At 38.3% G+C, this 26,720-nt stretch overlaps 3 protein-coding genes across 11 annotated transcripts; all 3 read left to right on the top strand.

Annotated features, from left to right (window-relative positions):
* Positions 1-2,675: 2,675 nt before the first annotated feature.
* LOC148694458 (LEAF RUST 10 DISEASE-RESISTANCE LOCUS RECEPTOR-LIKE PROTEIN KINASE-like 1.2) lies at positions 2,676-9,865 on the top strand. 2 transcript variants are annotated; one of them, XR_015966869.1, is made up of 5 exons: positions 2,676-3,527; positions 3,769-3,876; positions 3,993-4,168; positions 5,996-6,477; positions 9,398-9,865. XR_015966869.1 is itself a non-coding variant. In XM_088700434.1 (4 exons), exons 1-4 carry the CDS (start codon positions 2,777-2,779, stop codon positions 6,128-6,130), a joined length of 1,170 nt encoding a protein of 389 aa, XP_088556560.1. In that variant the 5' UTR covers positions 2,676-2,776; the 3' UTR covers positions 6,131-6,478. The 2 variants fall into 2 exon arrangements, 1 of the variants encoding a protein (XP_088556560.1); XM_088700434.1 differs by lacking the exon at positions 9,398-9,865 and having other exon boundaries at positions 5,996-6,478.
* A 1,744-nt stretch (positions 9,866-11,609) lies between these two features.
* LOC137739574 (LEAF RUST 10 DISEASE-RESISTANCE LOCUS RECEPTOR-LIKE PROTEIN KINASE-like 1.3) lies at positions 11,610-24,966 on the top strand. 8 transcript variants are annotated; one of them, XM_088700426.1, is made up of 5 exons: positions 11,610-12,657; positions 22,727-22,750; positions 22,846-23,184; positions 23,285-24,186; positions 24,624-24,966. In XM_088700426.1, the coding sequence occupies exons 1-5, from the start codon at positions 11,871-11,873 to the stop codon at positions 24,651-24,653; spliced, it is 2,082 nt and encodes a 693-aa protein (XP_088556552.1). In that variant the 5' UTR covers positions 11,610-11,870; the 3' UTR covers positions 24,654-24,966. The 8 variants fall into 8 exon arrangements, with proteins under 8 accessions (XP_088556552.1, XP_088556551.1, XP_068335296.2 ...); XM_088700430.1 differs by lacking the exon at positions 11,610-12,657 and adding an exon at positions 15,730-16,611; XM_088700428.1 differs by lacking the exon at positions 11,610-12,657 and adding an exon at positions 17,150-18,460.
* A 722-nt stretch (positions 24,967-25,688) lies between these two features.
* LOC137741134 (50S ribosomal protein-like protein) lies at positions 25,689-26,516 on the top strand. Its single transcript, XM_068480938.2, has one exon. The coding sequence runs from the start codon at positions 25,895-25,897 to the stop codon at positions 26,366-26,368; it is 474 nt and encodes a 157-aa protein (XP_068337039.2). The 5' UTR covers positions 25,689-25,894; the 3' UTR covers positions 26,369-26,516.
* Positions 26,517-26,720: the final 204 nt, after the last annotated feature.

The raw sequence follows: 26,720 nt of genomic DNA, 5'->3' as shown, positions 1-26,720 counted from the left end.
CGGATGACATAATGGTTTTTTGCAAAGGTGACAAGTGCAGCCTTATGAACCTTATGCATTTTATTGAAGAATATGGTGTGAATTTTGGTCAATGCATTAGTAAAGGTAAATCTCGTATTTTTATTGGGAAATCGGCTTCTACGCGTCGTTTGCGTATTTTATCCTGGCTCAATGTCTCTGAAGGTGAGCTTCCATTTACTTATTTGGGGGTTCCTATTTTTAAAGGCAAACCTAAGAGGGCATATTTTCAAGCATTAGCAAATAGAATACGTTCTTGTCTTTCTCAATGGCAAGGTCACTCTCTCTCAATGGCTGGTCGAGTTACTTTGTTCAAGTCAGTTGTGGTAAGCATGTTGTCTCATACTTTCTCAGTTTATTCTTGGCCACCTACGATATTAAAACAGGTTCGTAGTTGGACTCGAAATTTCATTTGGACAAGATGTGCTGATTCTTGTGGATTTTCTATTGTGGCATAGAAAAAATGTTGTGTTCCCTTAAATGGAGGTCTTGGCATCCGTAATTTTTCAGCTTTAAATAAGGCCTTTTTATTGAAAAATTTTTGGGATATTTTGGTTACCTCATCTATGGCTTCACGGTTTTTTCAAGGTCGGTTTTTTAATTGTCTTGGACAGCCGTGTTCTACATACAAGAGTTCCTCCATTTGGCCTGGTTTACGCCCTCTTTTTTTCAGAAATTTTTCATGGATCAAAATGGGTGATAGGTAATGGTCAAAATATTAATTTTTGGCATGCGAGATGGTTAGATTTTCCAATAGTTGATAGGCTTGGTATTCCACCAGATATATGTAAGGCTTTTGGAGCTAAAGTTTCTGATTTTATTGTGGATGGTTGTTGGATTCCCCCACCTACTTTACATTCATGGCTAGTGCCCATTTGGGATGATATTTCTTCTATTAGGCTTCCTTCAAAGAATGGGATTGATGACAAAATGGTTTGGTTGTCTGCTTCAAATGGTGACTTTTCTTTATCTTTGGCTTATGATTTTAAATGTAATAAACAACCAGTGGTTCAATGGGATCGATGGGTTTGGCAATCTTGCTTTTGCCCTCGTAATTCGGTTACATTGTGGAAGTATTTACATGGTAAGATGTTAACTGATAATCTCTTGCAGCAAAGAGGTTTTGCTATAGCATCTATGTGCTCTCTTTGTTGTGAAGGTGTGGAAACTGCTTCACATATTTTATGTGAGTGCTCTTTTGCACGTAAAATTTGGTCTTCTGCTTTGGAATTATTCAGAGTTCAATATTTATTTCAAGATATTTTTAGCTTTTTCCATTATCCTTTACAACAAGGTTTTGGTACCCAAGTGCAACTGCTTTGGTTGGGTATGATTGGAGTTGGTTTTTATTCTATTTGGCATGCTCGCAACGTTGTTCGTTTTCATGAGGAGGTTGTTTCCATCAATTATGTTGTAAGGTCTATTAAATGTCAACTCCTTGAAATTGATTCTCTCAATTTCGGCTGTATGAAGAATTCTGTGGAAGAGCTTTGCATTCTTCATTCTATTGGTGTTCCTGGACGTCCTACTAAGGCTCCAAAAATTATTGAGGTGTTGTGGCGTCCGCCTTCTCAGTCTTGGATCAAAGTGAATACTGATGGGGCTGCAAGAGGTTCCCCTGGTGTGGCTGCATTTGGTGGTATCTTTCAAGATTTTACGGTAATTTTCTTGGTTGTTTTGCTGGTTCAATAATCTTGGCCCCTTCTTTGGATGCCGAACTACAAGCTGTTATTCATGCTGTATCTTTAGCTTGGAATAAAGGTTGGCATTCCTTATGGATTGCATGTGACTCTTCACTGGTTGTTCATCTTCTCTCTTCATCCTCACCTTCCTTGACATCTATCCCATGCAGGCTTTTGGTCAGTTGGCATAACTGTCAAGTTTTACTATCCTCTATGCAGGTTCAGATTTCTCATATTTTTAGAGAGGGTAATCAAGTTGCTGATTGTTTTGCCAATTATGGTGTTGAGCACCCCGGCGTCCATTGGTGGGATTCATGCCCTCCTTGTGTTGCAGCTGCTTATTCTCAGAACCTTTCTAAGCTTCCTTGTTATAGGTTTTGTTAAAAAAAGGTTTTCAATTGTTGTTATGAATTATTTAATGGTCTGGGTTTGACCTCATGTCCCCCCCTGACATATTGTATTTTTTTTGTTTATCAATAAATTCTCCTCAAAGTCTCTTCCCATGATAGCAATACTGGAGTGAGACGAACTTTGTGGCCAAATTAAAAAAAAAAAAATACTAATTCACAAATACATAACAAGAATTATAGAATTTAAAGGACAAATAACACTAAAATAGTTTCTAAATTACCAAAATACCCATCAATTTTTAAACAAATATAATTCCACACCATACCAACATTATTATTATTTTTTTAATATCTATACTAAAAGGGTAGGAGTAGGCTAAACCTTATAATGAATTTGCTATAATAATGTGATTTAATTTTATTTTTCATAAGAATCAAATATAATATCTTCCACGTATAAATAAAGAATAATACCACTCAATCGTATTAATACCAACATCAACTAAAAGAAGGAAATCCATAAAGCCTAGAAGACAATACAATTTTGGCAGCGGCCCCGAAAAGTATTCAAAAGCGGCGTGCAGTCCGCTACCCCCACATAAAAGTCCAACAGTTCCAAGTCAACAAACCACAGCCCACCACGTCACCAGAAAACCTCCACCCTTATTAAATTTCATCACTTCCCGCCTCGTTCGCCCCGCTGTCGTTTCATTCCCCCTTCCCTCAATGCTCCCATTCCTCTTCCTGCTCTTCCTTTTCTTTTTCTTCTGCTCCGTCGACGTTAGGACGTCATTCCCCGCCGATGCCGACCTCTCCAACTGCACCCAAACCTTCGACTGCGGGCCCTTCCGGAACCTCACCTACCCCTTCACCGGCGGGAGCCGCCCCTCCTACTGCGGCCCGCCGGAGTTCCACCTCAGCTGCGTCGATGACTCGCCCGAGTTAATCATCTCGTCGCTGAGCTACCGGGTTCTCAAACTCGACCCGGTTCACCAGAACCTCACCCTCGCCCGCTCCGACCTCTGGAACTCGACCTGCACCGACAAACTCGCTAACTCAACTCTCGAGTCCGAGTTCTTCACCTACGACGAGGACGACGACATGGATGTCACCATTTTCTACGGCTGTAATTCCACCTTAATCCCTCCTAAACCTAAGAACTGGTTTTTCTGCGACCTTAACTTGACTTTCGACGACGCTTATTACGTGATCGGGCCGGTACCGAGCGATCCTATCGTGAGCAGGTTCAAGTGCTCCGTCGGGATTACGGTGCCGATTCTCAAAACCACGGCGGCGGTGCTGGTCGCCAACGGGTCTCTGTTTGGAGAGGCGATCATGACCGGCTTCAATGTCAATTATACCAACCCGTACGAGAAGCAGTGCGCTAAGTGCCTCAATGTCTATGGGCTTTGCGGGTTTGACTCGGATAAGAACCGACCCGTTTGCATTTGCGGCAATCGAGTCTGTAACCCAGCAGGTATTTCTTTTTCTGGGTATTGTAGAGTTTACGTCTAGTAGTTTTGGGCAAGTTTTAGGTTGTGCTTGGAGTGCCCAAATTTGAAAATTTACTCTGTTTTGGTATTTTCCCTACCTCACAAAACGTGAAGCCTTCTTGACTTGGTATCACCCTTTAAAGCCTTGGACAAATCAAATTATCAAGCAGTAACTTTTCTTTTCCTATATATCTCATGCTTATTTTTGTATTGTAAATTTTACAGGTAAAGGAAAGCCAATAAAGTTAATTGTGAGCCTTACGGTTGTTTGTTTTATCGGTGTATTGGGTGCCATAGTGTTCGGTTTGTGCAGGATGAGAGCTAAGCAAAAAGGTAATTAAGTGAACGAGATCGAGGTGTTGGATTAATATAATGCATTAGCAGATTATCTCTCAAAACTTTGGAAGTTGTTTTGATTCAGTGTTCGATGTGTATATTTGCAAAATCAGGACACATCAAATTAACAATGAAGCACATCAAAATAACAAGGGACACCCTTCAAGAATATATAGGTGGAAAACATGATGAGCTACTGATCTATGATTTTGAAAGCATATTTGTTGCCATGGACAATTTCAGCACCGAAAACAAACTCGGGCAAGGAGGATTTGGTCCAGTTTATAAGGTAATTACTATTATTATTATTTTTAGGATAAATTACACCATACCACCTTAACTTTGAGTCATATAACAATTTCATATCTTTTAAACATTGCAATGTTATACATCAACTTTGTATTCATTGCAATTTCAGACCTTTGTCAACTTTCCTGTCAATTTTTCTATTAAATGTTGACATGTCAATTATAAGGCTCATATTTTGCGGATATGGATATTAAGTTGGGATTTGGATCCTCACTTGAGCCCAAGATAAGGATCCTCCATACCAAAGAGTGTGGGCCGTTGGATGAAAATCTAACGACTATAATTATTATAACTTTAAAAGGATTTTCCTGTTTGTAATTGTTGAATTTTCATCTAATGATCCACATCCTCACCTTGGGCTCAGAACAGAATCCAAATCCATTAAGTTGGAGCCGAGTGGACAAGAAAGTAATAAAAAATTGTTATTATTTATAGTATTTAAAACTAATAAGAAATTTATTTTAAAAAAAGGCCCTACATCCCCACCTTTCGTCTCCACTTTCACTCCGACACCCTCGATCCCCACCTTCGACCACTCCACCTCCCGCGCGCCTTCTTCTTTCTCTCCGTTTCCACTGTCACTGAAATCCCATAACCCGTGAAACCCCCACAGGCCGTGGTGGGTGGGTCGGATCTGTGAGTGGTGGCCTGGAAGGGAGTGAGGTGAGGGAGAAATTGGCTGGAAAGAAAAGGTGGAGGAGACATGGGAGGGTGGGGATGTAGACAAAATTTGATATTTTTGTTGGAATTATTTGGTTTGGAACTTGGAAATAGATTTATGGGTTTGGGTTAGAAATGGGATGGTATTCGATTCTTTTGCTTCTCTTTAATGGAGCGCATGTTATCCCTTTTTTTGTATTCTTTTTTTTTAACTTCTTTTTGTTTTTTTGGGGTGATTTTCTTCTTCTTTTTCAGAAAACTTTGATATGGCCTGTTCGGTGATTTTCTGGGTTTGGTTGGGGATGGTATGATATTTTGGATTTGGTTTAGGATGATATGATTGCAGAAGATGCGAGGGAAATGTGCACAGTCCCTTTCATCCTCATCCTGTTAATCTTCTTCCCTACCCTCTCCGACTTTCTCTCTCTTCCCCCATTCTTCTCTTCTCCATCTCTCGCTATCAATAAAGACTCTGCAATTGCCAAAGACGGAGACTGCAATTTTAATTTCAAAAATTTTCGATCTTTAATTCTGGCAAAAACCCAACAGCAATCAAAAAGCGTTGTCGGTAATGATGTTGGGCAGTATGCGCTGGGTCTGGCGGCGCTGCACCTACATCGGCTCCGACGACATCGCTACCTGGGCGTCCACCAACCCTGACGAGTTCCCTCGCATCTGCTGCCATCCCCATTGTTTTTCCCTTTGCTTTTGCCTCCAATCGGCGGCGGAGGGTGGGGAGAGATGGTGGTTTAGAAGCAGCGCAGCATCAGATGGGTGGTAGGATTGAAGGGGTGGACCCACTCTTTCTATTTATTTTTTTGCGTAAAAATTTATGTTCATTTTAAAATAATTAATTTTATAATTTAGTATTTATCTAAGTGGCACAATTGACCGCCACCTCAGTAAAATATGGATTCTACGTTGGCACGTTATCACTTAACGGCTAATTTGTCAAAGTGACTAATGGAGGTTTGACATTATAATCAATTCGTAAGAAGAGGTATAACATTGCAATGTTTAAAACATGAGGTAGGAAATTGTTGTGTGATCTACCGTTAAAGTAATTTTGTGTAATTTATCCTTATTTTTACGATAGATACAGAGAGACAGACATGAATGCAGTGATTTATTTGTCGACTTTGTGTAGGGTAAGCTAGCAGAAGGGAAGGAAATAGCAGTAAAAAGACTATCCAGTACCTCAGGACAAGGTGCAGTAGAGTTCAAGAATGAAATGATGTTGATCTCCAATCTCCAACACAAAAATCTCCAATCCCCCGCTTGACATTCCTCTTCCAATTCAGCCCACAAGTCAATTCAGTTGCAGCATAAACAGTACTGCCACTTCCAATAATTACTACGTCACAAATTTAGGGTTGCCGAATATTAGTGGTAACTGCAAAACGACTGTCACGGCCAGCATTTCTCAATCCGCAGCTGCAAATCTGGTGTTGAATTCGTCCAAGGATAATCTGGTTGCTGCACTTGACTCCGGGATTGGGTTGAAGTGGGATGCAAGCAATACCTTGTGTGACCAATGTCGAGGGTCAGGGGGTCAGTGCGGGTACAATATATCTTCAGCTGAATTCACCTGCTTCTGTAAGGATGGACATACTCCCTCAAACTGTGAAGGTATGCGCCTAAACATCTTTCCACTATGTTTATGATAGAATTTGACTATCGGTCTAACCCAAAACCAATTAGCAATATGCGGAATAAACTTTAGATTCCTGACTAGGATTGATGCGCTCAACAATCTGGGTCTTAGACAATACGCTGGTGTTTGAAGGGTTAGATTGACGCCCCTTTTTAGTTTCTGTCCTCCAATTTTAGTACTTTGTACTATGGCAAGGCTTCCTCAGCAACCAATGCGCTGCCTCAAATTAGAGAACCATCTGCATTTGTTAGAACAAGTACATATTCTACTCTAACAAGTTAATAGAGTGCACGGATATGAAATTAGAATTTGATAGAGTGCATAAATTGTCGTGCAGGATTTTCTTAGATGGCTAAGAAAGTTTAAATTACCATTTTAGGATGGTTTTATATCCATTTGTTTTAGGCTTTAGCACGTATTCATTTGTTTTTTGTTAGAGACTAAGGAAAATGCATGAGAGAAATGATAGATGAAAGAGGGCGGAGGAAGGATATGGTGGAATGTGGAAGTAATCTATACGGAATTAATAGAAGAGACGGACTTTAAGAGCATGTAACACACATTATGTGCTCGTGCGCCAATTCTCTGTTTTAACTTTCTTCTTTTCCTAAACTAGTGATCTAACTTTGTGCTATGCTAAATTTTCTCCTATTCTATGTTCTTAAACTACTTTTTAAAATTTTATTTTATTTTCTATAAAGAAGGGAATTTCCGCACATCATTTTCTCCTTGTGCATTCTTCTAAGTTTGCTCCCATTGTTTGTGTTTGTTTGTTTTTTTTTTGAACAAACGATATTATCTATATTAAGGGGGAGAGGGTGGACTTAGCCTCATAATGGGCTAGCAATAAAGTGGTTCAAATTCACCTTTGGTAAAAATCGAACTTAAGACATCTCACTTATAAGTGAAGAGAAATACAATTAGACCATAGTATTAAGTGGTTGCTCCCATTCTTTGTTCTTAAACTGGTGCTATAACCATGCTCACTACCAATTAACTTTCTCACTCTTATTGTGGGCTCTCACAATCCCATCCATTTTCTTTCACATTACCATGACCATGACAAAAGCCATGTGGCATTCGATGGGAAACTTCAAGTTGGGTGGGTGCCCTCTTTTTTCTGATTTCTTAATAAAAGCATTTCCAAATTATGCTTCTAGATTCCAATCTCCGTTTAGGGTGGCCATTTTCCATGCCAAAACAAAACCAACTCACTCATATCACATGTGTGTCATATGTAGGTGCATTTTTAGGCCAATGCAAATAACCTTGGCAGAATGTTGAGATATATTGCTATTAAAAAATTATTTTTGTATTTGATAACTTGTTAGTTTCTCAGCAATATTAACACAAGAATTGTGATTATGTGATATAATTTGCATCCATTAATCAAGAGAATGCATTATACTATTTGCATAATTTTTTTGTATTTGTTTTTTTTTCGTGTTTTATTATTTTTGGGGTTCGATAGGGTAAATTAGTGCTTTTTTTTATTAGTGTGGTATGTGTCGGGGATAGATTTAAGAGAAATATTAAGGAGATTTTTTCAAAAGTGAGACTTTTCATGAACTCTCTATCACCTTATGTTTTTGCCAAAATATTTTATTAATGTTAGTATGAGAACTTATGTTAAACTAGAATGTCGCAGAAAGTTCATAAAAAATCTTACTTTTGAGAGAATTTCTTTAGCATTTCTCTAGATTTAAAGTAGGATGATATTTGACAATGGCTCCTAATACAAACAACATAATTCGCACGGTTAATTATCTTTTCTTGTCATCTAAAAATTATTTTAGAAAGCTGCCAAGTTCCTCGTACTAGATGTCTAAATAAAATTATGCCTCTGGTTAAACGTCATGTTCGTACTAGATGTCTAAAAATTATCTTTTCTTGACATCTAGCACTTAATTGGGTGATGGGTTCATGTCTTAGTCTCCTTTTTACTTGTTTCTCTTGTTTTCTGTTGTTTACACATGAAAATATGTCAATATCAACCCTTTGAGAAATGTTTTCTCAATTGAATGTGAAATAAAAATATTTAACTTCTGTGCATACAAGTGCAAGTCTGCAAACCCCAGTATATTGAGCACCTCTGTCTAAATTTTGATGTGAAAAAGACTAGTTTGCCCTAACATAAAAAGATTATAATTTTCTAATTTATTTTAAAAACAATGGTCTCCAGACATCAGTTAAAAGTAATTGTAAGCTACTTTTAAAAGCTGCTTTTATAATCAACGAAGTTGAGCCTTTAGTGAATATTTTCAATTCATTAGTTAAAAAAAAATGGTCGCTACTACCTACCACTAACCTTACACCACCATCATTGGCACCATCACTTTTGCCACAATCGTCACCACCACTTTAGCCATAACCGCAACCACCACCACAATAACAACAACATCCACCATTGCCATTCCCACCATCGTTCCCGCAACCGCCACCATAAACGCTACAAATGCAACCACAATCTCTATTGTCACCACCCTTACCACCATTGTCACTTCTGCACCCCAACCACCACACCCCACTATTGATACCCACCGTTGCCACTTTCATAACAACCGTCACCCCCATCGCCACCATCATGTCCTTCGAGTCTACCAACTACAACTGCAACCACCAACCTCATACCACTAGCAACATCAGCACCACCAACATTGCCACCACCATTGCCAACACCTTTACCACAACCACCACTATCAATCCAACCAATGTCGCAACCATAGTTATTGTTGGCACCACCTCATATCATACCTATTTTTGTCATTATATACGATTATATCACTTATTTTAAAATTTACCAAATATTTTTACATTGATTTTATACTCTTTAAAAATATAATTTATCAAAAGCTCAAATGTTTTAACCTTCAATTGATTATTCTTAAATCACAGGAATCCCAAACTGCCCCTTAGTCAAGGGCCGCCTTCATCGCGAGTGAGGTCGCCACTGCTAATTACTCAGTCATGCGTCAACTAAATTTGGAGAATCCGAGCCATTCCAAGCCGCTCCGCTCCATTTTTTAGCCGTATTGGAGCCACTCCAAGTTGCTTGTGACTGGAGTTCGGCACCAGTTTGCCGAACTACTGCTTCTTAGGTATTGGTATTTGGTGATGTGTACTGGAGAAACTCTTTTTTATTTTTTTGAACAAACTATATTATCTACACTAGGGAGCGGGGGTGAGTTTAGCCTGACAATGTGCTAGCAATAATGTGGTTCAAATTCGCCTTTGGCGAGAATCAAAACTAAAACCTCTCACTTACAATTGAAGAGGAATACTACTAGATCGTAGTATTAAGTGACAACTTCATTTTTTATAAACCTAAAAGTTTGTTGTTTGTTTGCCGAAAGAAGGCCCAAAGGTTTGTCTTTTGTATCAAATGTAGCGTCAAAGCCCAAAATTTACACACACAAAATTCAGAGGAGCGGACCACAAGTTTGAAGGAGGTAATGTGAAAACAAAACCCTAGCAACTGAGCAAGAACCACTTCCAAGTGATAAAGATTTGTCAACACGCGACGAACCCCAAAATGTCACGTTCTCACTTTCCTTTCTATACCATTCGTCTTAAAAGATAAGTAGCAATTTTCTTATTTTCTCTTTCAATTGCATCTGCTGTATAGTGTCCAAGCCCGGAACGAGTCTTTGTGAATGCTTTTAATTTCACAAGTTAAGTTGGTTAGAAAATCGTAATACAAAATATTTTAGAATTATGTAGCTAGAGTTTTTACTTTTTAGTTTTCGTTTCATACATGTTTATACTTTTCAATTAAATATACGTGCTCCTGACAATGGTGGATCTACGTGAATTTGGGTTGTGTTTGCTAGGATTTGTAGATCTGCTCCATTGAGTTATTTTCTTCAAATTTTAGCTTTTATTTCACGTTATGCTTAATGATATTTGTGGTGAGTGTGATCAAAAGAAAGTGACGGGAAATAATAATATTTCTACACTTTGGTGTGAGTTAATTTTTACCAATATTTTTAAAATAAAAAATAAAAAATAAAAAGAAGGACAACATACCTCTTAAATACCACTTAAATATCTTCTAATTAAGAGCCAACTACCCTTGCAAGGCCGTACGTGATCAGATTGGTGGGAGTTGGATGAACCGACGCGATGTAATTTGTGAGGCCATTAAAATCTGTGTCTTTTTGCTTGTTGGGAAACGCTTGTACTTAATTATTTTGGCTTGACTTGTAGCAGATAACCCCAAACGATAAAATCACACGCAGAGGTGAAGAGTATTTGCCTTGCATTAAATGACACTTTTTTATCAAGTCAACAAAACCACACGAGCCATTCTACACTACGATTCAATAGTTGATTATCTTGGTTTGACTATTCAATACCAAATTATCGTTGTTTCATTTTACTTTACGTGTAAGTCAAAAGTATTATGTTGGACTCTCCTAAATGGTGAATACAATACTAAATATAGTTAGCCTGAGGAAAAAGGAATCTAATAGTTATACGATTCCAACCACAAACACCCTTTGAACCAAGACACCCGTCACATTTGTTCCGTAAGTGAGAAGCTTATGGGACAAATTACAATACTAAATATAGTTTGATTATGGGACAAATTATGATACTAAATACGAATCGAAGCTTGAGGAAAAAGGAATGCTAATGAGAACAAAGAAGGCGAAATGGGATGAGTAAGAACGCCAGGAATTCATATTTGGGGGAAGAAAGTGTTTGATGGAAATGAAATGAATAGAGTTTGGGAGTTGTGGTTGGAGGTGGGGCGACACCTACAAGAAAGGAACTAGAGATGAGCTAGCGACGTTATGGGAAAAGCTTATTCAAAGATGGGGATTATGGGACAAATTATGAGTACTTCATGAGGTTTTGTTGACTTATTCTTTTTTAAATACTTTATATACAATCAAGAGTTCTAGAGTTCGGCTAATTAAGATACACAATAGGCTAGCTATATTTAGTATCGTATTCACCATTTAGGAGAGTCGAACACAATACTTCTAACTTACACGTAGAGTGAAATAAAACAACGATAATTTGGTATTGAATAGTCAAACCAAGATAATCAACTATTGAATCGTTGGGTAGAATGGCTCGTGTCCCATAAGCTTCGATTCCTGAATGGTGAATACCCATAATCAATAACACCCTTTGAACTCTAGAACTCTCGATTGTATATAAAATATTTAAAAAAGAATAAGTCAACAAAACCTCATGAAGTACTCATAATTTGTCTCATAATCCCCATCTTTGAATAAGCTTTTCCCATAACGTCACTAGCTCATCTCTAGTTCTTTCCTTGTAAGTGTCGCCTCACCTCCAACCACAACTTCCAAACTCTATTCATTTCATTCCTATCAAACACTCTCTTCCCCCAAATATGAATTCCTGGCCTTCTTACTCATCCCATTTCGCCTTCTTTGTTCTCATCAGCATTCCTTTTTCCTCAAGCTTCGATTCGTACACAACTTGTAGCAAAACGTTTAACTGTGGAGGCATCACAAAAGTGGGATTTCCCTTTTGGGGAGATGGAAGGCCGGACAATTGTGGCTATCCGGAACTGAAGCTCGCATGCTCGAATGATGTTACCACCATTGAGATTATGAGGGTCAAATACAGATTGTTGCAGATTAACCAAGATGAGCAGACACTCAAAGTTGTGAGAGATGACTACTATGACAAAATTTGTTCACCGAAGTTTGGGGACACCAAACTCGATTCCAATCTCTTCGACTATGTTTCCGGTTCTTCGGACGTCACGTTAGTCTATGATTGTGCTTCTAGCTCGCCAGCTGGAGGTTTCAAGTGCCCCGACAACGGAACTTACGCGAATGTGGCTGCAGTACCTGCAGCTGTCCCGGGCACTCCGATTTGTAAGGAAAAAGTGGTTGTTCGGATCAGTGATCCTATAGGTTTCGGAATATTCAGTTTACTGAACGTGACGGCACTTGAAGCTGCAGTGAAAGAAGGATTTGAGGTGAAGTATAAGGTGGATAGTGGAAAATGTGGCGAGTGTGTTGGTTCAAAGGGTGTTTGTGGTTATGATTGGAATTTGAATGAGACTGTTTGTCACTGCCCAAATCAAACTTCCGAGCCCCGGACTTGTTCCGCCGCCACAACAGCGGCCATAAACAATCCAGCAGCAGTGCCACTGCCACCTGCTAAAGGTATGAACTAAGAACCCAATAGCTCTGCTTGATTTTGCATCTTAAGCTGAATTTCTTTCTAGTAACTTGAATCCTTAACTCGCCCTACAATTACTTAGAGGGAAAGGAAATATCAGTAGGCTAAACAATTTTGGCAACTGAGTTCCTTACATCAAACTTTTTTGGACTTTCAATACTTGCATTGATCGTAGTTACTCGAATTATTACGAATCATGACTTCCACATACGTACAGAATACGTGTAGTGATCTCCACATTACAGTCCGTATTTCAATATCTAAAGAAAATCAAGAATTAGATTGATTAGAATAAGGTAGTGGATCCTATTCAATTCCCGACTTCTTCTATTCGAAGTAGGTAAACATTCATCAGTACCATACAACTATGTGTGCCAAACCGGCTACACTACTTTGTTTTGTCCCATGGAATTATGTGACCTCATTAGACCCATGCCAAATTGAGGGGATGGGAGAGCATATATGGTTAGAAATTGCTTGAACAAACTAACCGATGTTGGAGAATTAGAGTGGCCAGGAAGAGTGTTGAAAGTACTAATTATACCAAGCGGGGACTGTATAAATTGTTTACAATATTTCAGTCACTGTCAATTTTAAGAATATTTTAGCCACTTTTTGGACTCTATACTTATGTAGACAAAATTACTTAAATCAGGGAGAGTGATTAGCAATGTGATCGTGGTAATAAAATGTTTGGAAACAAATGAAATTGTTGTCAACTGTCCAAATTTAGCATATTAAGCCATCTAAAGAAATAATAATAAATAAATAAAATCAAAATTATGTAAGGCTCTTTTCACAACCAGTTTATCAAGGGAAAAAAATATACTCGTCAGTGATTTTTATGCAACACCTTTTTTTTTTTTAACCATAATTACAATTTATGCAGGTATTACTTAAGTATCGATCAACTTGCTTATTTTTTATTGATGACACATCACATAATTTACGGGTAATACTAGGAAGACCAAACTTTTAAATCAAATTGTGTAAACCAAATGATGTGGTTGTTACTTGTTGATGATTGAATTATTAATTATGTGTCGACTAACGTGCTTATTTTTTTATTGGTGACACATCATTTCGTTTACAAATTTGATTTAAAAATTTGATTTAAAAATTTGATCTCCCTAACACGATCACACAATTTACAAATGTGGTTTAAATTGATAGTCTACTTTAGCTAGGTAGATAATTAATATTAACCTTCCATCACAATTAGGGGTCATGTAGCTTAGTGGTCAAATTAGTGCTGATATTTGTCAAAGTTTGAGGGCTTGTCCCCTTCAAAGTATAATGAAGTTGTTTGAAGTTGGAAAGATGAACCGGCTGTGTCTAAATCCTTACTTAATTGGTTTGTCAATAGATTATTATAGCAACAAGATAGGGATTGGGACATTTTTAAGAGTTTTAGAGTCTGATCGATAACCACTTTTTTTTTTGGTTTTTAGTTTTTATTTTTATTTTTTTTTGTACTCAAGGTGCGTGAGGACAGCGTATGAGGTCCATCCCTCCCTGTTTGAAATTGATATACATTTTTGGACAATCTCTTTAGGAAACATTCAAAATTAGTGAAACTTAAATTCATCCGTACTGGTTCGATTATCGTCAAAGACGAATTTAAACCACATTATTATAGCTAGTTGAGTGTGAGGCTTAGCCTACTTTCCCGTCCTTTAGTGTATATAATATTGTTTAATTAAAAAAAAAAACCCACTTTTTTCATCATCGATTGCTTAGTTTAATAGTTTATGTGAATTTTCTGTATGATGAATTCTTCTCCATAAAAAATTATAAATAGAATTACAATTGTGTGTACTACAAGAAAGGTAATCAAACCTAATTACACATAGCCAAATATACAAATCAAGATTTCAAAATCCCCTCCTGCAAAAACTGACCCCAAGCCTACAGAAACAAAGCGCGTAACTTCGCACATACAAAGCTTTCCAAACGAATCTCTAATATGCTATTTCTCCACTCATTATATAGTATTCCTAAAAAAATGAAATTTTATTGCCCCAACAACGAAGTCTTCTTCGACGATAGTCTACCAGTAAATTAATGACCCTCCAAAAGCTCTATTATTGTGTGATTATGCACTCTAGTAACTAGCTACCATCAATATCCAACCATCATCAATTGCTAGCTTCTTACCCTTTAATTGGAAAGAGCGTCCACACTTTTTTGTTCCAGAATTCTACACCAGCAAATCAATGACCCTCCAAATGTTTCACAGTTATGTGATTATGCAATCAAACATAAATACTCAATCATCATCAGTTATAGCTTCTTACCATTTGATTGGAAAGGGTATCGATCCACACTTTTTCGTTTCAAAATTCCTTTCGTCTTCATCCTTTGTAAGTCTTTTTTTGGTTAATTTGGCTCACATATCGTCCATTCCTTTCACAACTCCATGTAAATCTAAGGCTCTTGTTACCTTTTTGTGCCCAACCTTTTATCGTTATATATATTTCAAGATCCTTATCGGTTACTATGCAAATGAACAATTATAATTAAACTTTTGATTAAAAGTAAATTGAGAAATAAGACAGTGGATTGGAATTAACACTTCTTAATTTTTTTCGAACATTTTATCCCTGTCGTATTATTTATGGGATTCTCCCTCTCACACAGAACAACTTGAGGAATCTTTTCTTGTTTATTGTTTTCATCTTGGCATTTTCTTTACATTTGTAATTTAGTAATTAAAAAAAAAGGTGAAAATAATTTTCTCCTTTTTATTATAACTACCCTTCTAGTTGCGACGGCTTTCAATGACTCCATCACCCCTTGACTTTGCCTATAGCTTCTGGAAGACTGGAACGACATACTTTTCATACCTCAATATAAAAATACCTCTAATTAGATCATTCCGAGTGGGCTAAGGAAACTGGCTACAAATATTATTAAACTAGTACGTGGCGTCTTCGGATTCGCCGGTGTGCAAGATATTCAGATATGAACGTTGAAAAAAAAATTGAGAAGAAAACTCATAGAAACAAGAGAGGCTACTGTTTCATTGAATATTTCAAAGGCTTACATTTCATGACTTTGAAGTTTGAACAACTTATATATATTATTCCTTGTACTAATTCCCCATTCCATCTGATGCTCCAATCTGTTTGCTGAGATTTTTCCTCCAACATCCATCATGCATTTCTTTCTGCTCCAATCCTTGTTTCCATTTCTTTTGATCGCTTCCTTTCTTTCGATCAATGTCGAGTTGAGTCAATGCCAGAATGATCAACATTTCACAAACTGCAGCAGCGAACTCAATTGTGGTAGCGTTGGAGGCATATCCTATCCCTTTTGGGGGGTAAACCGAGCTAGTTACTGTGGTCAACCCGGATATGAGATCCAATGCCTAGACGACGTCCCTGTGTTCAACATGACGGGTGCGAGCTATAGAATTCTGCAAATGAACACTACAACAAGTTCTTGGACCGTTAAGGTTGCTAGGAACGATTACTGGGGTAGTATCTGTAATCCGACTTTCGTCAACACCACCCTCAACTTCTCTCTGTTTGATTATGTTTCTACTTATACAAACATGACGTTTTACTACCAATGCCCTACCACCATAACGCTTCCTAATGTTCAGTCCTGCAACACAAGCTCTGTTGTCTATTTCACACGTCCGGTGACAGTTGGTCAGCCATCTCTTGTGACCTGTACAGATGTGGTTATTGTTCCCGTTTATACAACAGCAGCTCTTGCTATAGAGGCCGGTCAAACAACTACGATCAGCGATGCGGTAGACGGGGGTTTCTCACTGCAATTGCAGATTGCCAACGATCAATGCGACAAATGTTTGGAATCAGGAGGACAGTGTGGGCTTAACACTACTACGAATTCTGGATTCAGTTGCTTTTGCGCAGATCAAGCCTATGCATCCACATGTAATGGAGCTAGTACTTCGAATCAAGGCGGAGGTACGTCTGTCCCTTGTCATTCCCTTATAAATTACACATATGGAACTCCTAGCTTGCTCTTTGTTTTAGATGATTAGTCGTAAACCGTGTTTAATTAGGCGTATGTGTTAGAAAACCCGGGTCTAAATTTCGGATGTGAGCTATCTGGTCCCATGATAAAATTAGGAAGCAGAGGGAAGGAATCTAGTATAGTTAGAGCCAATTGTTTGCAAAAACAGCAAACAGTTAATGGAATAGTTTGGTATCCATATTGGATTCAATTTCTTTGGTTTCTGAAACCAATTATTACTAATAACGTAGTTACCTTAATCATTTCGAAAACTATGAATTATTTTCCGAATTGAATACCAAACAACTCCATATATCCCTGGCAAATATTGCTCGAGCCACCCTAAAACTCTTAAGATTGTTCATGTTTTTGTCATTTTGATCCTTTTTTGTTTTTTTTTTTTTTTGGAAAAAGATCCTTTGTTGTTACCATGACCATCTAGCCAACCCTTTTGTTCTCCTCACACTGGAATTTTTTTTATTCTAAGTTCTCGTTTTACATGCTACAAGTGGTTAAATAAAAATTTCTGAAATGCATGTCAAACGCTATATTTTTGTTAGAAAATACACCTAACCTACCATACAACTCTACAATTCCACCGAAAACGTGAGTCACCCTTTGTTGACTTTGATGATTTTAATCTAAGTGCAGAGGGATTTAGCTATATACAACTCCAAAATTAAGCCAATTTTTCTAATAAGGTGGCTTATCTGTTCGACAACCAATACATATTTCGTGACGAGACCGCTATGCAAAGCTGACCATAAAAATAGTAACAGACTTGGCCTCCAAAACTTTCCATTGACTATAAGCAATCCTAATTAAATTAACGCTCCAATAGAACCTTCTATTTTTTACTACTAAAAAACAAAAAACATAAACTAAGATTTAACCTAACGTTAACTTGGTCGCATTTCCCCACCTATTTTGTCTTCTCATTCGTCCTATGCAGATGACGATAATTCCTCGTTCGTATCCTTCATTTTTCAGCCACTTTGAATACTCATCTCTCTCTCGCCATGGAAACACATCCCTATCCCTTCCAAAACATCTCTTTACTCCTTGTGATCACAACTACCATATGCCTTTTCCATGTTCGAAATTCGTCCGCTGTGGATGACGATCGATACCTCAACTGCAGCACGCCGTTCCAATGCGCAAATTTTCGGGAAGTTCCTTACCCTTTTTGGGGATCAAGCCGGCCAGATTATTGTGGCTTCCCCGATTTCAAGCTCAACTGCAGCGGAGATGCCCCCGTGATCTCATTTGAGGGCCAAGAGTATCGAGTCCTCGATATAAACCAATCTACAAGTACTCTACGGGTTGCTAGAACGGACTTTTGGAACAACCTTTGTCCAGTGTCACTTGCCAATACCACCATAAAATCAAGCCATATCGAAAATACTTCGGATGCTCAAGAAGTACTTCTGTTCTACGATTGTCCACCAATTTTCATTCCTCTTCCAAATCTGCCCACAGGTCAGTTCAATTGCATCGTAAACAGTAAGGCCACTTCCATTAATTACTTTGTCACAAATTTAGAGCTGCCGAATATTAGTGGTTACTGCAACACGACTGTCACTGCCCGCGTTTCTCAATCCGCAGCCGCGGATTTGGGGTTGAATTCGTCCAAGGATAATCTGGTTGCTGCACTTGATTCCGGGTTTGGGTTGAAGTGGGATGCAAGTAATACCTTGTGTGGCCAATGTCAGGTGTCTCGGGGTCAGTGTGGGTACAATATATCTTCAACTGAATTCACCTGCTTCTGTAAGGATGGACCTAATCCCTCAAGATGTGAAGGTATGCGCCTAAATATCTTTTCAGTATGTTTATGATAGAATCTAGATATTAATCTAACCAAAAACGAATTGGCAATACGTGAAATAGACTGTAGATTACTGACCTCGGATTGATGCACTCAACATTCCGGATTGAAATTAGTATTTGATAGTGAAGAAAATTGTCGTGCAGAATTTTCTTAGAAAATCCTGCACGACAAACTTATATTACCAATTTATAGGGTGGTTTATATTCATTTGTTTTAGGCTTTAGCACATCTTCATGTGCTTTTGTTATGCGTGAGAGAAATGTGTTTTCTCAATCTCCATCCAATTTTCTTACTGATTACCATGTCAAAACTCATATGAGGAATTCCATTTGGAACCTTCAAGTTAGGTGCCTTCTTTTTTCTGATTTCTTATTATCATCTTTAATTTATGCTTCTAGATTCCAATCTTCTATTAGGCAGCTGGCATTTTCCATGCCAAAACAAAACCCACTCACTCCCACTCTCATCACATGTGTATCATATGTAGGTGCTTTTTTTGGTCAATGCAAATCAAGTTAGTCGTAACATTTTCAAACATTTCACATGAGTACCCAGTCTATTGAAAAAGTCATATCCTTTTAAAGCCCAATTAATTTTTTAGGTTAAATATTACACATGGCAACCATGAGCCCACTAATAAGCTTATTTGAACAACAAAACTAAAAGTAAAATAACGTAAAAAATAAAGATTAAAATAACCAAAATGAACAAATAATATGAGAAAGGAACTATTTTTGTATTGGTCATAACTTGGGAGGCAGATTCTCTGCTCTTCCACTTTCTGTGTCCTTCCGTGCTCTACTGTTTGTGTGGTCACGATTAATGCACGTTAACATTTTATATTACTATTTATTTTTGTCTTATTATCTCTATAAATGAAAAACAATATAAAATGTTAATGTGACTTAACCGTGACCACACAAAACTTGTTTGGTTCTCAGCAATCTTATGCTGCCTGCCATATAAGTTTTTCCATACCGACATGGAGAACAGCTGGACAAACATAATAAAATACTTATAAGTATTGGATTAAACATTCATTATTTTTAAACCTTTTATTAGAACACAAGAACTAGAATGTGCATCTATTAATCACGATAATGCGTCACACTATTATGCATAATTTTCTTCTATGTTTTTTTTTTTTTTTTTTTAGGTGTGTTTCATATTTTGGGCTTAATTAGAGCTTATTTGAGTGTATTTTTTATTGGTATAGTATGTTTCAGATGCTTATATTTCAACAGAATAATACTTGACTCTTTATAAGTAGCCACATGTAAGAAGTCATTTCTCTTCTTACATGATGCGTTGTAACATTTTACCATAAAAACGTCATGGTCTGAATCATTAATTCATTGTCTTTATCATAATTTAAAGATAATCTCTAGAATTTTTTTTTAATTTAAAGATAATTTAGTTATCCATATTAATTGAACAAATTGACGGTCATGGTAACAAGTAATGTTCCCATGATTAACCATCAATTTTTTTTCATTCATATGGAGAACTGGATGATCTCTAAAACAAATGAAGATGATATGTATGTGTGATAAAAAGAACGAACGGTTTAGATTGTGAAGTTTGTATTATGAAATGATGTCACGTCGTTATGTAAAGAGGAATGAATCTTTACATGTAAGAAATCAAACAATGTGCAAAACAGATCGACTAGGAAACTATACTTTTCCAATACATTAGGAAGTTGTTAATTAGAGTGGATTTGCTTTGCATTTGAAGATCTTTGTGGTGTAAATTCAGTTATAAATTTTGAACAGGTCACTTTTGGCAAAAACTTCCTAGGTAGAGTTTTCTTTTATATTTTTGGTCAAATTTCTTTAGGTACAATTGAGGGAAGAACACGATTTCTTCCATGTTTTGATGTTAGTTGAAGAAAGCTCACGTGCATGCATGCCTAAGGCATTAAACTATTAAAACGTAGGTGCATTTAATCAAACTCTAGATGGAGATTGTACTTTGTTAATTACCCCACCCCGCCCCCCACCTCCCCCGACCTCACCCCCTACACACAAAAAAAAAAACACCCCCACAACATGATTTAATAATAACTAAATTGCATGTGCGTAGTTGTTGAACTTTTAAGCAAAATATTCAGCACACCTCTTTTTTGATTCGATGCGCTCGTTGATTACTTATATTTTTAATTTTTTTATATTTTAAATGAGAATTTTAATAAGAAACACAATACGCTAACTACTAGTACAATACATATCTTGTATGACATCTTCTTTTCACACCCAAAATCTCCCTACTTTCATCAACCGCCATTAATAAGAAATCATCTACTTGGGTTTCATTCACATTGTTTGACTCAAACCTTTTAGTAGTTGACCAACACGCACACCAAATCACAAATAATTAACAATAATAACGGTATTTAAATGACAAATAGTACTACAAATACTTGATGAAATTACCAAAATGCTCATCGATTATTGAACAAATAGAATTCCCTCCATAACATGCCAACGCAAAGAAATCGAAACACAGCCTAAAAAGCGCACATCTTTTGTCGGCAGCCTCCGAAAAACATTCAAAAACTGTGTGCAACCTCTACCTCCACACTATAGTCCAACATTCCAGTCAACCAGCGGCGCCCGCCACGTCATCACAAAACCTCCATCCTTGCTCCACATTTCATCACTGAACTCTGATCACTTGCCGCTTCGCCCGCCCCCAACTCCCAGACGCTGTCGTTTCACTCCCACCTATCCCCCAATGCTCCCGCTTCTCTTCTTCTTCTTCTTCTTCTTCTTTCTCTTCTTCTTGCTCTGCTCCGTCGACGTTGCGACGTCGTTTCCTGCCCATGCCGATCTCTCCAACTGCACCCAAACCTTCGACTGCGGTCCCCTCCGGAACCTCACCTACCCCTTCACCGGCGGTACCCGCCCCTCCTACTGCGGCCCGCCGGAGTTCCACCTCACCTGCGTCGACGACTCGCCCGAGTTGACCATCGGGCTGCTGAGCTACCGGATCCTCAAACTCGACCCGGCTCACCAGAACATGACCTTCGCCCGGTCCGACCTCTGGAACTCTGGCTGCACTGACAAACTCGCGAACTCGACTCTTGAGTCCGAGTTCTTCAGCTACAATGAGGACGACGACATGGACGTCACTATTTTCTACGGCTGCAATTCCACTTTCATCAATCCCAAGCCGCCGAATTGGTTTCTCTGCGACCTTAATTTCTCTTTCAAAGACGCTTATTACTTGATCGGGCCGGTGCCCCTCGACCCGATCGTGAGCTTGTTCAAGTGCTCCATCGGGATTACGGTGCCGATTCTCAAAACCACGGCGGCGGTTCTCGTCGGCAACCGGTCTCTGTTTAAGGAAGCGATCATGGCAGGGTTCAATGTCAATTATACGAACCCGTATGAGAAGCAGTGCGCTGAGTGTCTTAATGTCAATGGGCTTTGTGGGTTTGACTCGGATAAGAACCGACCCGTTTGCATTTGCGGCAAACGGTTGTGTAACCCGGCAGGTATTTTCCTTTTCTGGGTATTGTAGAATTCACTCCGTGGTTATGGGCAAGTTTTAGGTACTGCTTGGGGTGCCCAAACTTAAAAGTTTAGAGTGTTTTTGGTATCGTTTATATTCATTATTTTCGAAAACTATAACTTAGTTTTGAATGGATATCAAACTTCCCCTTAAATCAATATTAGTCTAGTCTCATTCATCTGAAAACTTAGAAGACCGTTGTGTACTGTACTATTTAACTAGTGTTGCGATCTCAATGTTTCGTTGATTTATTTGTTTTGGAACAGGGATTTTTGTTTCTTTCGTTGACTCAATTAGACGAGACTAACTATTCTTTGAACAGCAGAAGCAAACAGTTGTTTATACTAATAGCAAGAACTGCAAAACTATATACCCCATATGGCATGTTCAGCTTTGATGCAGCTTACATTTGGAGTTTAATTTGAAAATATGTGAAGTTTGCAACACTTTCTGTAGCAGAATCGTTGGTACACCGTACATTTGGGAGTATATTGTAGTGTATGACATGCAAAGTTCTTGATGCAAAAAGAATTCAAGTATATGACTAATTCGGTCCACTGCTTATTAGTTTCCCACATATAAGTTTACTTGGTTTTATAGAAGCTGTATGGTATCTACAGTTCGTCAAATTCTCTTCATGTGTTCCTAACTTTCAATTCAAGTTTGGATGAGAAGATGTTCTTTTTATTAACACTGCTTTCTTTTTCTTATCTTTTTTGTAGGAAAAAAGACGGGAATCGCGGTAGGTAATAAATCACTTCATTAACAACTCATTGTAATATTTCCACTGGCATCATGGGGCGGAGAAGAAAATCTAAACAGTATTTTGTTTCATCTTCAGGTCTTGCTATAGGAGGTGCAATTCTTTTCGGCATTTTGGTTGGGTTCTATGTTTATTATTTCATCCAACGCAAGAAGAGGAAACTTGCTGCAGAGACTCAAAGCAAAGAGCAGCCTACACCCCTTACAAGCAATAGCATTACAACTCCCTTAACTAATCTCTCTCAATCTCAGAGCATCCCGTCTTATCCCTCTTTTACCTCCAAGTCTGAGTATGATAATAAGGCGAGCACTTACTTTGGAGTTAAGGTCTTCAGCTATACTGAATTAAAGGAAGCTACTGAAAATTTCAACCCCGCTAAAGAGCTTGGAGATGGAGGCTTTGGCACTGTTTACTATGGTTCGAAAATACTTCCTTTTCCACCTTCTTTGCAAGCAATTTAGCTCACCAACAGATAATCTTGATTATGTTTTGTTAAACGTTCTAATTGTTTGTCCAGGTAAGCTACATGATGGCCGTGTAGTTGCAGTGAAGCGCCTTTATGAAAACAATTTCAAACGTGTGGAGCAATTTATGAATGAGGTCGAGATCTTAACTCGTCTTGAACACCGGAACCTTGTCAAGCTGTATGGATGCACCTCAAAACGCAGCCGAGAACTTCTCCTTGTTTATGAGTATATTCCTAATGGAACAGTGGCTGACCATCTCCATGGGAAACGAGTGGAATCTGGCTTTCTTAGTTGGCCTGTTAGATTGAACATTGCCATAGAGACAGCTGATGCACTGGCTTACCTCCATCGCAATGATGTAATACACCGCGATGTCAAGAGCAACAATATTCTCCTAGAGGACGACTTTTGCGTGAAAGTGGCTGATTTTGGTCTGTCACGCTTGTTCCCCAACGATGCCACCCATGTGTCAACTGCTCCGCAAGGGACTCCCGGCTATGTTGATCCCGAGTATTACCAGTGCTACCAACTCACAGACAAGAGTGACGTATATAGCTTTGGGGTGGTCCTGATCGAGCTTTTATCATCATTACAAGCAGTGGACACCAATAGGCATCGGCTTGACATAAATTTGGCCAACCTGGCCGTCAACAAAATCCAAAACCATTTAGTAAATGAGCTGGTCGATCCTCTTCTAGGGTTTGAAACAAACGTTTCAGTTAGAAGGATGACAACAGCTGTGGCAGAATTGGCTTTCCGGTGTTTGCAACAGGAGAAGGATATGCGACCAACCATGGACGAAGTGTTGAAGGGTTTGAAAGCAGTCCAAAACGAAGATCTTGGTTCAGAAAACGGCGAAGCAGTGGTGCTGGATATCGGAGCAGACGAGGTTGGACTTTTGAAGAGTATGCCACCCCCGCTTTCACCAGACTCGAATGGAACTGATAAATTGGTTAGCAGCTCTACCACACCTAGTTCCTTTTAGCAGTAGAGATTTCCATATCCTCCTTCCTTGTTTTTTTTTTCCAGTGAGCTGCAGCCTTGAGTTCTAAAACAGATGGTAAAAAGTATTGTATACTCTCATACACGGATGTTAAAACTCGAGTGTCTTTCCATATCGTCAGTTGATTTTCTTTTGATTTTCCATATCGTCAGTCGAGTATTGTACATAAGCCATCAGCACTGAAATGTATTTTTGTTAATATTTTCTTATCGGTTTTACGATATTACAAATAAAACAATTTGCTCTATACTCTGCACCGAAGTTTGAACCCCTTACCCTGTAGTTTAGACGTTTGTCAGAAACCTAATACATGGTTTTTCATTTTTTCTTTTTTAATAACCTTTCCTCCCATTTTAATATTTCTTATATATTTTTCACCTCAACAGGTTTTTAAGAGATGGGACAATACTATTTAATCCAACCCATGGTGGTGAGGGCAATCTGGCTGCTTCTATCCTCCAGATCGTGGGATTGATTTGGTAACTCGTAACTTGTAAATCTAGGATGCTACTACGCAAATTGTCATTGCCGGATTGGGGACTAACTTGGTATACGATGACACAGTACGATACGTTGTTTATTATACAGTATGGCAGAGATGAATTTGGATGGTACGGTATTTTGGGTGAATGTACTGTACAATTATGTATAATTATACATTCTATATACACAGTCAAACCAAACAATTATTCTTATTCTTAAATGCCATGTCATGGATTATGCTAACAAGCTCATTTGTAAAAGCCCATTTTATTTAGAGAATGAAGGTTACGCGTGACATGTACATAAGAAAAAGTTGTTTGACAATTTGACACAAGAAGGCAAAGAAAAGCAAAGATTTGAGGGGATAGCATCGGATTTCAATTTGTTAGACCTTGACTTTCACTTAATAAATTTGAGAAAGGAAGATCAAGTGTGACATTTACTACAACTAAAACGCTGTTTAGCGACAGAAACCAAAAGAAAAAAAAAATAAATATGGGATTAGTTGGTCATCGAGCTTTATAAACAAATGAATGAATTCAGTAAATGAATTACGAAACGTTTTTTGATTTATTATAATTGATTGACTAAACAAAATTGATTTAATTATTTTTTTATAAATATAAATTTTAAATTATTTATAATATAACAAATTAATCATAAACAGAAAATTTTGTAAATCAGCCATTAAATGAATTGGGGAGAATTTCTTGAAGAAATTTTTAGTTGTAACAGGAACACGAGTGGTACACTACGTATTTTTATATAAGTTTAGGAAAACTTTATTTTTTAAGTTATTAACTTTTTAATATACATATCTTACCATTTATATAAAAACACGTTTATATCATCTCGTGTGACGCTCATATTGAAAAATATCTCAATTTCTTGGTCAAAGTACGAGAGCCAAGCCTTTTTCTTTTTAAAGCCCCGCCGGGCCCGCCCCACATTCCACTTTGACACCTATGTTCTCTTCTCTCCACCAAAAAACAAATAAATAAAAAAATATAAAAAAATATACATTTTTCAGCTCTATTTGCTTGCTCGCTCCAATACCAACCCTCCCACTCCTCCCCAGATCAGATCTCACATTCTCTCCACTCCACCACCACCCATGATTTCTAACCATTGAATCGCCACCCGCAAACTTCACACCGCCAACTCATCGTTTACCATGGTGACCCTGCAAAAAGTCAAGCTCTTAGCGACTCAATGCGCCGTAGCCGGTAGCCCAACGCGGAGCCCATCGGCCAGCCCAGTCATTCACCTCCGCCGCCGCAAAACTCTAAGAATGTTCCTCTCCCGCCAGGACCACCGCCGATTGCCTCGCCGGACCAATTCCTCAAAATCTCCACCCATCGACGGCGACAATCGCGACGGTGATCCGCCGCAGAAGAGCAAGGATGTCGCTCGGGTTCGGCGCAAGCTGAAGGACCTCTTCGTGTCGTCGCCGCCGTTCGAAGATAGTGTTTCGGATAGGAGAGGTCGAGGAATTGTGGACGAAGAAGAGGAGCGAGGGTTGTTATCGGAAACCGGAAGTGGTGGCGGTGCCGGTAGGTTTCCGACTCGGCGAGGCCGAGGGCTGTCGTTTCGAAATAGGTTGCTGAAACGATCTTGGCGGCCTGTTCTGGTTTCCATCCCCGAGTAGCTAGGCGTTCTCAATTTTCTGTGAAAGTATGGATAATTCCATTTTTTTTTACTTTTTTTAATTTGTTTTTGGAAAATATGATTGGAGTGTAATCTTATTAGATTTTTTTTTTCTTTTTATAAATAGTAATTAGATTCACAATTTAATATTTTGGTGGCAACGGCCAACGGGCATATTTTGGCGCCTCCCAATGCTAATGCGCGCCGGAGCTGCTAATATTAACGAAAAGTATCGCGGCGCATATTAGCATCATCTCCGCATTTGGTCGGTTAGAATTAGATGACGTCGGGATCTTATTATTAAAAATTTAAAAGCATGGTGGATTTGTGGAATTTTCTTGTGGAGCAGTAAT

This window comes from Pyrus communis, chromosome 9 (genome assembly GCF_041283825.1).
Source record: "Pyrus communis isolate YQ-2024b chromosome 9, ASM4128382v1, whole genome shotgun sequence".
NCBI lineage: Eukaryota > Viridiplantae > Streptophyta > Magnoliopsida > Rosales > Rosaceae > Pyrus > Pyrus communis.
This window is presented reverse-complemented; position numbering and strand designations above follow the sequence as displayed.